General features: G+C 46.3%; 1 protein-coding gene across 3 annotated transcripts in view; it reads right to left on the reverse strand.

The window, feature by feature from the left end:
* Positions 1 to 7070: 7070 nt before the first annotated feature.
* The window catches only part of LOC308390664 (serine-rich coiled-coil domain-containing protein 2-like), a 43993-nt gene continuing 32775 nt past the window's right edge, over positions 7071 to 18288 (reverse strand). The window contains exons 15-16 of one of the 3 annotated variants that reach the window (XM_080872897.1): positions 17762 to 17801; positions 7711 to 7894 (exon numbers count right to left, since the gene is read on the reverse strand). In XM_080872897.1, coding sequence (XP_080729023.1) covers positions 7849 to 7894; positions 17762 to 17801 — 86 coding nt within the window. In that variant the 3' untranslated portion in view covers positions 7711 to 7848. Of the gene's footprint in view, positions 7895 to 17761; positions 17802 to 18288 lie in introns of all 3 variants that reach the window. The other 2 variants (XM_080872895.1, XM_080872896.1) reach the window with 2 other exon arrangements.

Genomic DNA, 18288 nt, shown 5'->3' on the forward strand with positions numbered 1-18288 from the left:
GTGTGTGTGTGTGTGTGTGTGTGTGTGTGTGTGGCTGTCCTGCAGAGTCGAGGTGAATAAATGTGTTTTTAATGAATCCACTTTAACTGTTATTGCACATCATGAGGTGAGTAAAGCTGCAGATAGCGCTCCACAGTGAGGATCACTTATTAATGAATAACTGGGAGTTTAATGAAATCTGCTCAGCGCTCATTGCTGCTTATTACAAACAAATGCTGCTGAGTCATTTCTGGGGTTTCCTGCGCCCGTCTACAGGGACGCCCCAGCTCTCCTCCAGCCAGCTGAGCCGAGCGAGGCCTTGAAAGTTAGTGAAAAGTTAAAACACGACGGAAAACATTGGAAATCATGAAGCAGCGAGCGGCCTCTGCTGTGTGAAAGATCTCAGGGCCAGTTTTAAAGCAGGAATCATCACGTTGCTCTTTTCCAGCAGCACCGGATCAACAAAATGACACTCGGTGGAGGTTCATAGACGAGTTGGAAGCAGACGTCTCAGCTCACGCTCCGGTGCCCGCCTCCTCAGGCTCAAGGAAGAGCTCCTGCCCCAACTGGAGGATTTTCAGAATCTTCTTCATGAGTCAGAGCAGCTGCAGATCAGCAGAGGGACTGAAGCAGCATCTTCAGTGATGTGGACCTGTTGTTGATGATGACGGAGTTAACCCTGGAAGTGAGGCTTCAAAACAGGAGCAGGTTTGGGACCCCCTCAGAGCCCCCCTGGTAGAGCAGACTGTCTCTGCTCCTCTCATTTGTTCTCTTTTCGGGGACATAATAACTGTTATTTGAAGATGATAGTGTGGAGAGCAAAGGGCCACGAGGTCAGAGTTCAACTCTGACCTCGTGGTATTTGGCCGCCGGCTCACGTCAGTTGTTCTCTGAACTTTTTCTTTCCTCTGCCTTTTCATCTGTGGGGGCGTGGCTAACTCCACCCTATTAGCATACTGAGACGGGTTTTAGTGAGTCATTAATGAGGTGGTTCATTAGTGAGGGCGACGGCAGAGTGAATCCCCCTCTCCTCTCTCTGAGATGCTTTTACTGCTTTGAGCCCTGAAGTGAAGAAGCCATTAGATGTGCAGCAGGTAACTTTACCATCATTTATTTTGAAGGACGACTGCAGAGGAGTCCTCCGCTTCACTGCTTTATGGATCTGAAATGCGGCGACTGCAGCGGGGAGGAGGAGCTCTGAGCTGGGAGTTATCGTCAGGTATGAATGGTTTAATGTGGGCGTGCACAAACACGTGTCGTGGTGTGGCAGGTGTAGGTGGAGTCAGCTGTCACACTCACTTATATTAATGTCACAAATGGGAACATTTTTCAGAATTCAGATTCTGAAAACCAGCCGAGGATGATGAGGGGCCGAAGGACGAGGACACACACTGAGGTCAGGATGAAGAGTGGGCTGTCAGGACGCTGAGTTACAGCTGAGAGGTGATGATGAGGAGGCTCAGGATGATTCTTCCTCTGAGATATTGTTTGTGGACACAGATGTCAGTTTGAATGTGAGGTTAGAAACTGGGCACAGGTTAATGTTTAATATGATTGGTTGGTGGAACCTTGTCTCCGCCCCTATGAAGGTTCATGAAGCTGCATTCTCCGAGGAAGAGTGGCGAGCTGAGCCGAGCTGAGCTTCCTGCTGAGCGTCCATCAGGATTTGGCTGCTTTATTTCCCCTAAATCTTCAGCAGCTGGATGAAAAAGTCGAGTCTGCAGATTTCAAACTGGGAGGAATTAATCACTGTAGCCACACACACACACAGAGAGCATCATGTGTGTGTCTGTGTTTAACTTCACTGAAGCTCAATAACCACAGAAGAAGAATGAACCCCAGAGCAGCTGTTTGTCAAGCAGAAACACTTAAAGTCAACTTCTGACAACGATGATGATTTTTATTCTTTCTTTTACTCGTGTGTGTGTGTGTGTGTGTGTGTGTGTGTGTGTGTGTGTGTGTGTGTGTGTGCATAAAATAAAGTTTGGAGACAAAAGTACACAGTGTATTCTTGAAGGAAAAAAAATTAAGTGAACTCCTCCTGCTCATTTCCAGCTCTTGATTTTTACTTTTGGTCAGCTGTGCATAAGTTAATAATAACCCTTCTTTAGCCGACACCTTTAGTCCCTCCCCTTTTAAAGGGAAACAAAGCTTGGACGGTAGGTGGGTGGGGCTATTAGGACCACATGAAACACCTGAGCTCACATGTTTAATTTGAGCGCCCGCCAAAGGAACCGCAGATCCAAAACAGGAAACCGTCTGAGGAGCGCTTCCTTCAAGGATGAAGCACCAGCTGATTATTTGAGCTAATGATGAAATGCTCCAGTTTCCCACAGACAGAATCAGCCAGGAAGCCTACTGTACATGCAGGCTCCAGGTTGCCATGGCGACAGAACTCATCATTAGAAACAGAGTGGGCGTGTCCAGAGTCACACTTACCTTTTAAACACGTGAAGGGGGGACGGTTGGTGGATCCTCTGCCTTAAACACACCGTTATCTCTGACGCTAATGACACGAAGCTCCTCTGCAGTTTACTTTGTGCTGATGTTAAAGCCAGGAGGGGGCGTGAACCTCCGCTCTGTGACCCCGCCATGTAAGTTCACCAGCTCTAACACTTCCTGGCTGAGCTGCTGTGGTTTTCACACCTGTGGAATTGAAAACGACGGAATTCAAAGAGGCGTGGCCCAATTTCTCCGTCCGTTCTTACACCGATACTGACTCTCAAATGACTGATATAAACACATTTAAAAATCATTAAAGATGGTGTAATAATTGGGCGTGGCAGGTGGGGGCGTGGCCATTTTGAACAGCCAGTTTTCATATTTTCATGCTGTGAAGGATAAACGTCTAATTTACTTTGTCCCAGCACATCTGTGCCACATGTGGGCGGGGCAGAGGAGATCCTACCTGACATCTCTGCTTCACAGACTCCGCCCATGAACGACATCACCCTTTCCCGCTCTAATGTGGCTCGACTTTGGCACAGTTGGAGAAAGAAGGGAGGACACACCGAGAGCTGGGGACGATTAATTTTATTTCAGCAGCATCAGAGAAATGTCAGCCAATGACAGAAGAGGACCGTATATATCAACCAATGAGCTGCAAAGAGCCTCGCTGACAGGAATACAGGCGCTACGTTTTCACTTGGTACGACCTGAACGCTGCATCAACGTTAATGAGACAAAAAATAAGTTCAGCAGGTGAGACGCTTGTTTTAAAGTGCTTTTTCCTCTCGGCGCTTCAACAACGTTACAGTCCGCACCACGTACACGCTTCATCACATAAATACGTCAGTTATTGCACCAAAACCAGGAAACAAACAAAAGTTCAAGTTTTCAAAATAAAAGCAGAGAGGAAGTAGAAGACAGACACAGCGTGAGTACATTATTCAGAGTATTCCACTGAATCGTTTAAATACAGTTTAAATACAGACGATTATGAAATATTAGAGTCATCTCAAAGTGAACATGAAAACATTCCCAGCACTTTACTCATAAAGCCTTCAATAATTTAATTATTTCAAACAACAGCAGAGAGGTTTTCCACAGCAGGGCTGACTTCACGGATCGAGCGTAACGTTCATCCTGATAAAAACACTTTAAATGTGTTTCTCTGCTGATCATCAGTGTTTTCTACCTTGTGTGTTTTTGTCACTGTTAAGCTAGCTTTAAAGAAACTGCTGTACCCCCTTATTTCACAGTAAAAGCATTCAGGATTATTGGCTTTTATTGTGAAATTGTTTCTTATAATTGTTGTTGAGCTGTTAGTGAATCTCAGTACTTCCTGCACAGGTGTGTCACAATAAAACCAGTCTGAGAACTTAAAGTTACACTCAAATAATGATTCTTCACTCTTAATAAGCATAAGCAACAATTTTAAGTGCAGCTGAAATATGTAAAAGTCAAAGTTTCATTGATTTAAATAAGTAATTATTAAGGAAAATGTGCTTGGTGTAAACTGAACGTATAGCAGTCAAGTTAACATTTTAAACTGTACTTATGCAACTAAATTACATGGATGTAAATAAATGTATTCAAGTTATTTGTAAGGACTAAAAAATGTTTAGTGTACAGTCTCCCTACACAGAAGACTTTTATTTTGAAAGCACAGAAGAAAATGCAGAGTTTTCTTAAAAGCAGTCAAATAAGTGATGAAGCGGATGTGATCGAGTTTAATAATGATTTAAAAACTCTGTGAGACAAACACACTAACGCTCTGTGTAATGTACATGACCACGACTTCATGGTTCACACTCTGTGACCCGGGCAGAAGGTTTTTCTCTCCCCGGGTGGTTTTAGTCACTTTTAAACTTCGGCAGCTGATAAAACCTGATTGGATGTTTGAATAACGATGAGGGGCAAACTTTAAAATTAAACCTGAGACACGACGGTGTGAAGACGAGCAGCAGATGAAGACGCTGAGACACGACCTCCTCTGACTGCAGAGGACGCCTCAGAGACAAAGCTGGACTATTTTAAGCTCCTGGTTTTTGCCTCGAGTTTCCGTAACCGTCCTGCTCCGGGTTTTGTTTCAGATTTTAGAGGTTTTGGTTGCTCTGTGTCTTTAGTTCACTTCCTGTTTTACTTTGAAGGTTTTCTTTCGTGCTTTGCGCTGATTGGACATGCTTGTTTTCAGCTGCCCCGATTAGTCTCCATGATTACAGGAGGTATATCAAACAAACAGCTGTGATGGGCTGCTTGTTTCAGATTCAGCAGCTTTCAGCGAGTCTTCGCTCAGAGCTGCTCACTTCCATTATTTCAGCTTCTGGAGGGTTTAGACAAACAGGCGCAGACAGAGACACGAAGGCCGAGGCGGAGCCTTGAGGAGGCTGATTTTTTTCATTTTTTCTGGTCGTTTTTGGTGAAAAGGTGGAAAAGAAAACATCAAACCTTGTTTGAACCAGATGAAATAAACACAGTGCACTAATTTATTTTCCTCTTTCATTTCAAACGGACATTCCCTGTTTGCCTTCTGCTTTAATTTCCCCCCGTCGATGAGGGGCTCACCGAGGAACATCAATCACAGCGTTCCTGCAGACTCTGTGTGTTCCAGGACTTTGATGATGAACTTTAAGAGCAGCAGCAGCTGAAGCTCTGCTGCGAACGCGCCCTGCTGGGCTTCGTGTCGCTCGCATGAATTAAGGCGGCTCCGATTTCCCCACTGGGAGCGAACGACGAGATCTAAAGGAGACAAGCGACTCCACCTGAGCAGTGACGCAGCAGAAAGTTAAGAGCAGACGTCTTTGAAACCTGCTCATGTTAAAGTTGCTGCGGCTCAGAGCTGAACGAGGATTTAAAGCATTTAAATGCATTGATCAGTCAAATGTGAGCAAACCTGACGCCAGCACAGTCAGACTCTGCTGTTGGGGTAGATGCGAGCTGGAGCCGGGCGGTTTCCTCAGTCTGCCGTCGTTCTTCACACCGAGCCGCCTCGTGGTTTCAGTAATCGCCCCAAAACCGCTTCTACTTCGTTTCTCGGCACCGGACATGCAGGATTTAGCAGATTCCCAGATTGTCTGTAGAGACAGCGAGCGTCCTCTTCTTCGTGAAACGTGGAACTAAGCTGAGCTGGTCTTGCATATATTTTAAATGCAACAAAGTTTCCTCTTTTAGGGCTTGAACCTGCGACTTTGTTGCATATTTTATTGCATATACGGTTACTAATATCAAAGCGAGCAGCACTGACAGTTAATCGCTGACAGAAGGGAGACTATGTTTGATTTGTCAGGTATGAGGGAGACTATGTTTGATTTGTCAGGTATGAGGGAGACTCGTTGTCCTGTAGAAGAATGAACGTGAACGTGGTTCAGCAGGCGGATCCTGACTGCACGAGTGAGACGCAGTAATGTCCAAATGTTCAAAGGACGACTGACAGACGGGCTGAAATGTCAGTTTGCCTTCAAGGAAAAACACTTAAGCTACCAGCTGCTCCTCTGATCACCTGTAATCCAAAAATTATTTGAACTTTCTAGCCTTTTATTCATTTACTGAGTGTCTGAAATGACTCCAGCCTTCAGACAAGAAGGCCTCAGCATGCTTCACACCATACTGCCGAGCTCATCTCAGCCGTTTCCTAAAAAGCAAACCAATTGGAGCTCCTTCATCTCTTGGTGTGGCTCTTTAGTTCACACCAAAGGGGGAGGAGCTAAAACATCTCGTTCCAGTATCAGATTAGTAGGGATTATTTTGACCTGGGAGGAAACCTTCCTCCTCCTGCACGCTGTGATTTCTGCTTCCACAGCAGAGCTCAAAGCTCAGAGCAGATTCAGCAGATGTCTCTGCTGAGCGCCTGAACGCTTCCTCTGCAGAAACAGCAAAGCCTGGAGTCACGTCTGGAGCTCTGATTTTATTTTAGTTGGAGGGTTTTTGGGGGACAGTCACAGTAGACTGAAACAAACATCCCCAAACCATTAAAGTCAGAACAGAGCTGGAGCGCTTGCAGCATGCTGAGACTTTTGTGTCCATCCAGACTTCTGCTGGACTGATTTTCAAATCACTGCCAGATGGTAAAAAACCTCCAACTTCAGGACTCTTCAAGCACACAGATGTTCTTCCATCGGCTTTCATGGGAACAAAGACTGCCACACTTTCACAGCTGATGCAGGAGGAAGGAGGTGTTTACACCAACCAGCAGCTATTTGGACGAAGATTTCAGCCTCATATCGGAGTCTTGTCTGAAAACCAACAGGTTTCTAAACGAAACACAGTGAAGTGAACACCGAACTGAAAACACACGGACGGGCGACGAGATCAAGGTCCTGGAACTTTCTGACCTTCGAGATGATGAGAGTCTGTAAAGATGAAGGTTGGAGGAGGATGCAGTCTGCGGTGGTGATGGGGGTTAAGGTGGATGCACGTCATTCATGCCTCTCCACTGAGGAAGACTCACTGTGGTTGGACTTCAGGGAAGGATGGAGGAGTCGGAGGAAGTTCAGGAGCTGTACAATCGGTTCCTAACACACAGCGAGAGGGAGCGAGCCTCTGAGGGAAGAGGACCGATGTTTTATATCGTTAGCTTCATAGCATAATTGCCTAAGTCATTGACTTAGTCAAATGACTTAGGCAATTATGCTATGAAGCTAACGATATGAAACCAACAGCAGAGGGCGAGATCAGAGGACGAGATCGGAGGCGTTTCCGTCTGGTTAACGGACGCTCTCGGTGCAGTTTTAGTGTTGATGCTAGAATAAACGAAGCGTGTTGGAAAGAAAAGAAAACCCTGACATTTAAAGATCCTTAAAGGTTGTGATGAAGAGCCAAAACCTCACATACCTCCGTTCCATCTTCAGATGAACCTGATGGCCCCTCCCACTCACTGCAGAAACCGTTTCTGTGCAAAGTACTCAGACTAAAACCTTTATTGTCAACAACTTCTTAAAATAAGGTTAAATAAATTAACTGTGTCCATTTCAGCCTCGGCTAAAGCTTCGATAATCTGCAGCTCTCGTTTTATTTTACAGGAAGTTCGGCGCTCGCGTCGCTGCGTGTTAGGAAGGAGTCGGACGCTTCAGTGGTTCTTTGGTTTGGGGAGGCTGGAGGAGGTGGAGGTGAAGGCCAGCGTTCTGAAATTCAGTCCAGAGGTGCTGTTGGTGTCGGGGTCACGTGCTGCCCTCGTCTTTGGGAAGAGGCGGAGCTTGGAGGGCTGCGGCGGCTGCAGGTACCTGCTGTGGGTTTTCTTCCTTTCCCCCGACTTCGTCTCCTCCACCTTCCTCTGCTTTTCCCCGTCATCCTCTCCTACGTGGGCTGCTGGATGGGTGGAACTGGGAGCTCGGGGGTTGCGGAGTCTGTCAGCAGGGGTTTCGGGATGTGCGGGGCAGATGTTAGTGGAAGGTGGAGCTTGAGTTCGCGGTGGCGTCGGGACTTGACCTGTCAGTGGCTCCTGGTCTTCCTGATTGGAGGAGTGAAGTATCTGTGGCTGAAGAACAAACACGAGTCAGGATTCACTCAAATATCTCAAACACACAAATGTAGAGTTTCACTGAATCAGATCTTCAACATTATTCTGCTTCACGGCGAGAGCCGGGGCTCAGAGATGTTTGCAGCCGTCTGTCGGTGAGATTACACCAAAGTCACTGAGCGGATTTCATTAACTGTGCTTGGTGGAGAGGTGGAGCGTAGGTGGAGGAAGAACTGAGAACATTTTGGATCACTTTATTTAAAACCGTGAAGCGCAGCATTGACTGTGACTTCAGATGTGACGTCTTTTATGTGTTTTTGCTTTTGCTTTCTCGGGAAAGTAGAGGAAACGCATAAACCAGGGAGGACGTTCCCTCAGCTCACATCAGGATACTTTATGCTCCACCTCGATTTCATGTTCTTGTTCCTTCCTGTTGGGTTTAAGGTCCACGTAAAGTTTTTGGACTAAGTATCACATTTTCCAAGACTTTATCCTGATATGTTCATTTATGATGACTAATATGTCTAATAGGGCCGCCACAAACGATTATTTTGATAGTCGACTACTCACAGATTATTTTTGCGATTAGTCGACTAATCAGATCATCATCCATTGGACGTAAAACGTACAGCTTATTGCACCAGCAGCATCTGGTCTTATATAACTATCATGAGCTTACAGCTTTAAGTGTTTAAGGTGCTAACTAAAAATAAAGACAAGATGATAGTTTATTAAATTTTAATGAAATGTGCAGATTGTTTCGGTGAAGTTTAATAAACTCAGCCGATTTACTCAGGAACAAATAAAACACTAAAAAAAGCCAAACAACAACATTTTTAAGTTATCTAAGTGACTTATATATCACGTTTAACCTGAGTAGCGAAAGACGGCGGTGGGTTTGAAAACGATTTGCCGGGAGTCCGGTGTTCTCACGGCTCTAGTGACCTAGCCCCCGGCTCGCTATCGAGCTAGTGGGTAACAGACGTCTCCGAAAACGTCGGAGCGCTTTTGAAAATATGTGGTGTCCTGATAAACTGAGCAGATATTTGAGGTTTACACAGCTACATTCTCCATGAAAATATGTTAAACATTTATTTTGTGACCCAGAAAGAATAATAAGAGTAATATTAAAACTAACTAGCTGCCGCCATTGTTGGAAACTGAGCTGGGCTGCGCTATGAATTCTGGGACACAGCTTCTTCTTCTTCTTCGGGGTTTAACGGCAGCTGGCATCCTTGTACATGCAGTGCTGCCATCTTCTGTTTCAGTCCGTTATTACACTCTTAAATCCTGCTACTTATTCCTGCGTCTTTTGTGATTTTACAAAGCTTCAAACGACGCGTCGACTATTAAATCAGTCGTCGACGATTTTGATAGTCGACTAATCGTGACTAGTCGACTAATCGTGGCAGCCCTAATGTCTAATGTGTAATAATACAAAAAAATACAGTTATCTGAACACCTCAACGCTCAGTGTTACTAAGCAGTGGCATAAATTTTATCCTCAGACGGTGAGCGTCAGGCCTGCACAGACGTCTGTGCAACGACTTGTGCAGAATTCACATTACAGCGCACCAACTACACAAGCTCACTTCAAGCAGAGATCCAAGAAGTCAGGTTTATTTTTATAGCAACAAATCACAACGAGTCGCCTCAAGGTGCTTTAAAGTCTACGGCGAAGACTCTACAACAGGCGTGGGGAACTCCAGGCCTCGAGGGCCGGTGTCCTGCAGGTTTTAGATCTCACTGAATCACATGATTAGTTCATTACCAGGCTTCTGGAGAACTTCAGGTCATGTTGAGGAGGTCATTTAGCCATTTAAATCAGCTGTGCTGGATCAAGGACACCGACCCTCGAGGCCTGGAGTTCCCCACCCCTGCTCTACAACCCGACTCCATAACTTGCCGCGCTGCAGCATCAGTCATTCTCCTGATTTGAAACAGAGAAGAACCTGCGTGGAGATCACGTTATCCAAGCCTGGATAACTTCACTGCTGCGTGCACCACCTGCTTAACAATGAAGCAGCGTCTTTGTTGTATAATTGATGGCATGTTGGAGGTGAGAGCACAAAAGCAGTGAGGGTGTTGGAGAACGAGCAGAACAAAAGCAGGAGCTGCTCTGCAGACGAGGTCATCGCGCTCGCCGTGTGTGGCCGTCTGCTTTGATCTGTGCGCTTCAAAGAGAAACAACAGAAGCACATTGTACTTAAAAAGTTGTGGACTTTCACGCTCCAGCTCAAAGACGAAGGAAACGCTGATGAAACGATCAACACAAACAGTTTCTCGCATCGGGAGGCGGGGTTCAGCGGGAAGGCGACGTTTGAAAAACACGTTACTGTGCGTTTTAGCTCGCCGTCTCATCTGCGCATGAAAGACGAGCGCAGCTTCCAGGTCCGAGGAGCGCACGCTGCAGGCCTCTTTGAAACAACTTAAAAATGGCTGTTTTGATTTGTCCTCAAAGAATTCCCATTTCTGTCCACAGTCGTCTGGAGTTTGTGCTGAATTCAAATCCTCGTGTAACGCATCTGATCTGCACAGAGCTACGAGAGCGCCTTCGATAACTGAGCGGTGGAGGCGTGCAGAAAGCAGACGCCATATTTATGTGAGAGAACTTAAGCAGGTGGGAAAAGCAGCAGCAGCACAGAGACAGATAAAACAGCAGATTAGTTATGACTTCACACAAGTTTGCCAGGATCAATAAGCTGAGATTGTAGCACATGATGGATCTCACTGCTGTTTCTTCACCTTCCCTCTGATAAATCAGATTAACAGCGTGCAGATGTGAGCTGGCTGCAGGATTAAAGTGTGCAGAGCAGCACCGAGCTTCACTTCCTCACTCAGGTACAGGTGATGTCAGCTTTCTCTCCACTGAACATAAGTATCTCACTCACTTTGCAAAAGTCTCAACGTTTCAGACGTCTGAGAGCAGACGCACCTCATTTACAGATTCATGGTCATATCTTTACCTGCTGGCATTCAACACCCCGATCCTGGCTCCTCATTTTACCCTGTTACATGTTACAACTGAGTTGTCATTACTTATGAAGCTCATCTGGATCTACAGATGTTAGCTCGGTGTGGCGCTGGTAGATCCTTCATCTAAAGCTGACTGTCTGGGTCACAGGGACAGCAGTCTCAGCAGAGATGCTCAGTCTCTCTTCCCCATTCACCACCTGCAGCTCTTCTGGGGGAGACACTGCGGTATTCCCGAGCCAGCCCAGAAACATAACCTCCAGCATTTCCTTTTTCTCCTTCCAATCAGAAATGCCCGATAGACCTCACCTAGGAAGCATCCAGGAGGCATCCTGCTCACACCTTCTCTTAAATAACAGTCCTGCCCAGAGACCCTAGAGAGGAGGCACATTTCTGCTGCTTCTGCCTTTTCCTTCCCACCAGCGCCAAACAAGTTCCTGAGATACTCAAACTCCTCCTGGGGCAGGATTTTGGAGTGTACCCTCTACCCATTTCTGGCTAAGAACTGTGAGCTCAGACGTGGAGGTGGTAACTGCAATTACAGCTGGAAGCTACAGACCGATGAAGCCAGAAGGACCACATCATCCAGCAAAAGCAGAGAGGCGATCCTGAGACCAGCGAACCAGAAACTGGCTGCTGTTGGGCTGATCGTTTCAAATCGTTGCCATTTAAATGTCTGAGTCCAAACACCCCCAGAACCCAAACACCCACTGTGGCCAGATTGGTCGTAACAAAAACCCCTCAAAAACCACCCCGGTCTCAAAGTCCACAAAACACATGCAGACTCCTGTGGACCCTCAAATATCTTTCAGAGGGTCTAGAGCTGATCCAGCAGCACCACCAGGATGAAAACAACTTATTTTCCCACAAATCCAAGGTTCCCACCAACGTGGAGCTTCCCAGGGAGGCTGAGGAGTGGGATACCATCAAAGCCTGGAAACGCTCTCTGACCTGCTTGGTTAAAAGCCGCCACCACAGTTTACCAATCCAGCACATGAACCACGACAGCCCCACAGCATCCTTCACGAACTCACCCCCCCCTCCAATCAGTCTGAGCTACACATCATTGCTTGATGAGTTTTAGAAATTTCCAGGGCTCTAAAACTCATCATAAAGCCATATTCGGACACAATTTTAAATTAAATTTTAAAGTAATTCAATTTTAATTAAAGACAACAAACTTTCGACTGAACGAACAAACGAATAATTATTAAATACCAAGAGTATTCATGCTTTGGATCCCAGTGTGTGAATTCATGATATCTGTGCTTTGTTTGTGGCTCTTAGCTCCCACTGGTGACTGCTAAAGATAAAAAACACTTAAAGGAGAACAGAAAAGGTTCAGTAACTTCCAAAAATCAGTGGCGCATAAAACAAAAATGGCAGACGTCTTAGAAATCATAACTTGGTCTCTGATTCCTGACAGCTCAGCTGAGTAATCCAACGCACTCTCGTAGCTCTGTGCAGATCAGATATTGTGTTGCTTGAGGGTTTGAATGCTGATTGGTCCACACTTCTTGACGTATTCGGGCAGTTTTTAATAATTTTGCTGACAGGAAGCAAAAGTGAAACCTTTTGCTTGTGTTGTTAAACTCCAGCCGGGTCCAGCAGGGGGCCACACTGAGTGCCTATGCTGAATGTAAAGAAAACGTTTTTACTGCTCTCAACAGAACAGAAACACCTGCTGGTAAACACTGACATCTGGTGGTGGGCAGTGGTACTGCAGCCTCTCTGGGACGTTCAGGTGTATTCACCTCATGAATAATGCAAGGCAGGATGGGTGGATTAAAGGCAGCGAGAGAAGGAAGAAAGATATGAGGAAAAAGGACAGAAAGACTGAAGAGGAGGAGGACAGAGGAGGGAGGTGGAGGGCGTCCTCCACCACACGCAGCTCTCCTCCAGGAGCATTCACCTTGGGAGGGAAACACTCCACTGCCCCACTGTTTTTATTCTACTTCTCTGACGCCGACTCACAGGACGTCCCCACGGTGTTACCACGCACACACACACACGCACGCACACGCACGCACGCACGCACGCACGCACACACACACACACACACACACACACACACACACACACACACACACACGCACGCGCACGCACGCACGCACACGCACTTTCCTGGCATATAAAGTGCTGATCCACCCAAACTGCGTCCACATCCACCCACATTCGTCTTAGCTGTCGTCTTATTGGCCCCCAGAGGCTCGTTAGATGAATAATCCATCATAACATCACTGCGAAGCTCGAATATTAAAATCAGAACAATAATGAGTGAATATTCGGTGGTAGCAGCTTTGCTCCGTACGGTTTTATACTCGATAACTATGGTTTTTATGTGTTTCAGCGATCACACGGCGTCCTCACCAAGGAGGAGGAGCTCTTCCTGCTGTTTCATTGTCTCAGTCTCCGCCCCCACCTGTGCTGTCTGCTGAGGACGAACCTTTGATGAGCAGGTTTGTTGACAGCAGCACTCGTTCATTCTTTTTTATTTTCTTTGATCCGATCGTCGCCGTTAGCAGCAGCGCTCCAGAAATCCACGTCGAATATGAAACGGCAGCCCGGCGCCGAAGCCTCCTAACGTCCAGCAGGTCACCGTCGACCCTCGAAGGTTAGCACTAACACAGGCGGGGTCAGCTGACCTCACCGCACTGTCTTCATACTGATCGTGGATCAAATCTAAACTAAAGGATGGAAAAAAATCAAAGGATGGAAACGGCCACATGTGTCCCTCTGGGCTGTTCAACAGTTCACCCAAATCAATGAAGCTTTTTATAGATTTAGAGGCTGAAAAATTCCACTCTGAAAACTACATCCTCACACTAAAGGAGGTGAGCAGAGAACGAAGGGAGCGGAGACGTTATTTAGATAAAACACTACATGTGATCTTCAGTCAGAGCGTCAGTGTGATGTGTGGAGGTGGCGTCCGTCTCTGCTCATGTGTGGGACGGATTTTAATCAAGCTGGAAGTTCAATACATGAGGACACTCACAAAGACTAAAAACATCAGGTCACTGAGGTTTGAAGCTGATCAGAGAGCGACGCCCCTCTAACACACCAAACTCCCAGAATGTAGCGCACCTCATCTAATCCAAAATTTAAGAGTCATTTACAAAGATAATTTTAGCTCGGCGCCACCTCCTGATGGGCCTCTGGACTCCGCGCACTCGCTCCACTGTGAAGGAGAAGGTGTGACCTGTCCTGCAGGCAGCAGTGAATCATGGGTAAAAGCGTGCAGACAGTCACTTAGAGACGTTACACACGAATACTGATCGACTGTTTTATCATCACTGGATGCGAGCCACGTTACTTCATCCCGTCGATTCCTTTTATAATCAATCTTAAATCTCAGCTCGTCTCATTTATTAAGAGCTCGGTCCGTCTCCTGTTTCTGTCTCCTTCTTCTCTGCCTGAACAAATAAAATTCATTAAAACCAAAACTGATATCAAAAAGTTGCTTTCACTTAAGCTTATTTCCATTTTGGATTTTTAATGAATTCCCTGTTTCTTCTGTGAAATTAAGAAAGCGTTCACACGAACTGACAGAGGCAGAGGAACCAAAACTGAAGAACTGAGTTTATCTGAGAGGTGAGCCGGAGCGTGAGGGACGAGTGCAGGAGCACCTCAGGGATTTGTTCATGACTAGGGCTGGGCCATATCATACATCATATACACACACGCATGCATATATATATATATATATATATATACACATACATACGGGGCGATCGTGGCTCAACAGTTAGGAGTTCGCCTTGTAATTGGAAGGTTGCCGGTTCGAGCCCCGGCTCGGACAGTCTCGGTCGTTGTGTCCTTGGGCAAGACACTTCACCCGTTGCCTACTGGTGGTGGTCAGAGGGCCCGGTGGCGCCAGTGTCCGGCAGCCTCGCCTCTGTCAGTGCGCCCCAGGGTGGCTGTGGCTACAATGTAGCTGCCATCACCAGTGTGTGAATGTGTGTGTGAATGGGTGGATGACTGGATATGTAAAGCGCTTTGGGGTCCTTAGGGACTAGTAAAGCGCTATATAAATACAGGCCATTTACCATTTATATATATACACATATATATGCATGAACAGTTTTTCGATACAAAAAAAATGTTCATGCCTTTTTAATTTGTCATTTATTAAAATTTTAAATATATATTTTAACTCAAACGTACAGTTTTTAAATGTAATGTTGCTGAAACAACAAAAATAATAAATCTATCTGATGGAGAAATCACTCATCTTTGGAAAAGAGAGTTTATTACAGAGAAATGTCTCTTTCCAAAATAAAAGCTCTACTATCCGCTTCTTCTGGGCTATATTCTCAGCAGCATATTAAACATATCAGGTCCCCATAAGGAGAATCCTGTGCTAACGGCTGTCTAAATGACTCGGGTAAAGTTTGTAGCATGCTGCTTGTTGTTTTTGTCTGCTTCCACTTGTCTTTGTACTAGGATGCTGTCGGAGTAAATGTGCAGTCATATTCGTTGTGTTCCCACTAGTGCTGTCAGCGTTAATCTGAAATGACGTTAACGCCACAACACGGCAAATCTCCGTTAACGAGCTACCGCGGATCGCCGCGTGCGTGGGGCTGGACGGCGTTTAAAAGTTTAAAAGTGGCTGAACTCTGCTGCAGGCTCTGGATCAGCTGAGCGTGGGACGAGAGGCAGCAGGCAGGCGAACCACGGATCACATGGTTACAAATGACTGAACTTTCAAAATAAAGGTCAGGGTGACTGTGTACTACTAGACAAGAAAATAAAACGTAAATAAAACATCATCACAAATGTGTTGATCAAATTAAAGAAGCAGCAGCAGCTAAATTACTCTTTAAAATGCATGAAAACTTCTGATTTTATAACTTTGTTCTTTGGAAGGAGACGATTCTCTTCACTCTGTCAGGACCCACACACCTGTGTTCCTGAGCCCACACAGCCTCCATCACATGCTGGTGTTGGTCAGACCTCCGAACACTCCTGATCCACCAGTTTATAAGTATCACTGACTCTACATTAGTGTGCATTATAATCACTCTCAAATATCCTTATAGCTCTGAGCTGTTAGATTTGCCCTCTTGGCCTTCAATGGCACTTTTTACTGGGATACATAAAGACGCATCAAAGTCACTTTGCACACTGTCACAAGGAAATGACTTGATCTCCTTCGCGAGACACGTTGCACAGATTACAGACCGACGAGTCATTTACAGCCAGTTACTCTGGCGTCGGAGCGAAGCCTCCCTCTCACGTTGCGCTGATGCTAAAACCAGAACCGTCCCTCCGAGCTCGCCCTCAACTCGACTGAGCATCACGAGCTTTTCTGGAGGCCTGAAATCAAACAGCTGATGTGCTTATGGAGGAGCGAGGTAGGTAAGGCGAGACCGCCGAAGAGCTTGTGACTTCAGCGGCCAGCTGCTGGATCATCTGCACGGCCCGAAGGCTCGCCGCGCTTTAGGCCGCGCGGCCACGTGCTTCCCTCACAGTAACAACATTATTCAGCATCAAGTCTCACCTCTAAACTGAGAACATGTTTGCTGTCACTGATGTGAAGAAAGAGATGCTGCAGAAAGCTGACTCACAGCTTCCCATCAAACACTCACAGCTGGTAAAGAACGATGAACTCGGGCACAGCTGGACGTCACCGTCACTGTGGCCAGAGGGCAAAGCGCCTCAGTGAGGCACCATCGTGTATCCGTTCACTTCATCTGTATAGTACTGCATTTATGAGACACTCTTATTTTATCCACAGAATAAAGGTTTATGAATAATTCAGGTAGAAGACTCTGTGCACAGCGCCGCTGTGAGGCAGACTTTCCAACGCTCTCATCATCATCAATGTAAATATAATACTACCGTTCACGGTATCACCGGTATGTCGGGCAACGAGAAGAAAATGAAATATTGCGACAGAATATGGATAAAAGACGCATGCTTTGTTTTCATACGCACATGGCGGCGACGCAGAATGAGGAGGGCGAGAGCGGATCGTTGAATGAAACGAACCAGAACTGGTTTGTAAAAACGCTGCAGCTTCACTGGTGTGGAACTGGTTTAGCTTTCGTCCGTCAGATACACAACAAAGCACTATTTCTGGTAGCGCATGCTAGCGGGCCGTCGTTATTCTCGTCACAGTGATGGAATTGATCCACACATGGAAACACATCGACGTCCAACGAGCTGGGAAAGAAACACGACTGGACTTCATCTCTAAGACCAAATGCTGGAGAGTCCCAGGAATTTAAACTCTAGTGGGAGTGTCCGTTGACCCACTGTTGATCATGTGACTCATCACATGAGCCACGGTGTGTAGGGTGTGGGTTTCAGGTGAACCCACTGTGAGACCTTGCCCCACCCTGTCAACCCAGGATGTGCGTGGGCGTTAAGGCGTCTGGGAAGGATCTCAGACTGGATCACAGGTGGCAAACAGCTGGTGTCATAAGCCCCGCCCTCTGTTCAAAGATGGCTGTTCACAGGGACACAGATGTCTTCTTTCACTCCTTTTTCAAACCATCTGTCTTCTCTGTCCAACATGTGAACATTGGTGTCCTCAAAGAGTGACCTTTGACCTTTAGATGCAGGTGTACAGCTGAGTCTTGTCCTGTCGAGGCGGGTCTTCTGCGTTGCGCGTTTATGAAGTGCTGTTTGGTTTCTCCAGTGTAGGTCTGAGCACAGCTACGGTAAGTTTGTGTTTGAGAGTTTATCAACGAATAAGCTTCACTGACGCCTGTTACATTATTACACGATAATACCAAACAGTTTTACGTGTGTTGTACTGCGATACCGTCAAAACAAGCATCACCTCCCTGCTAAAGACACGCATCAAACACATCTGAGTACAAACAGAACAGCTCGCTTTATGTGACGGAAGAAGAGAAGAAGAAGGAGGAGGATGAAGTGAGGAAGATTAAAAAGTTGCTACCGTACCACGCTGTGTCACTGAAGTAAAGCACTAGATTTTCCACTCCTGGACGAAGGCGCAGAGGAGAAAAAACAGAGAAGAGGAGCAGAGTTAGGAGAGAAATGACAAACAGTCAGTGACAGATTTCTGAGGAGACACACGGAGCGGCTGAAGGTGACAAACGAGGAAGAACAAACTCATCAGGAAGGAGTGAAACAAACCAGAGCGAGGCTGAGGGAGGCAGGAGGTAAACGCGATGCTGGGGTGAAGTCGGCGGATTAAACTCCTGCCTGAACTCGGTCTGCTCCGCTCTGAAGTGGCTCCACTGACGTTCGTCCTCATGAATAACTTAAACCAGAAACTTCTAATTTGAGCGTCTGGATTCAGTGGCGTCTTATCTCAGCTCAGACTAATTCTCAGAATCATATTCGAGTCATTTTGTGCCGCCGAGTCTCCACGCGTCCATTAAAACTTCCTGCCTCGACCTCTGACCTTTCACCTCTTTGGTTAACTCTGAACGCTGGAGCTTTAAACAGCTTTGGAGGTTAGCGTG

The sequence above is a fragment of the Rhamphochromis sp. 'chilingali' genome (genome assembly GCF_963969265.1).
Source record: "Rhamphochromis sp. 'chilingali' genome assembly, chromosome: 22".
Lineage (NCBI taxonomy): Eukaryota > Metazoa > Chordata > Actinopteri > Cichliformes > Cichlidae > Rhamphochromis > Rhamphochromis sp. 'chilingali'.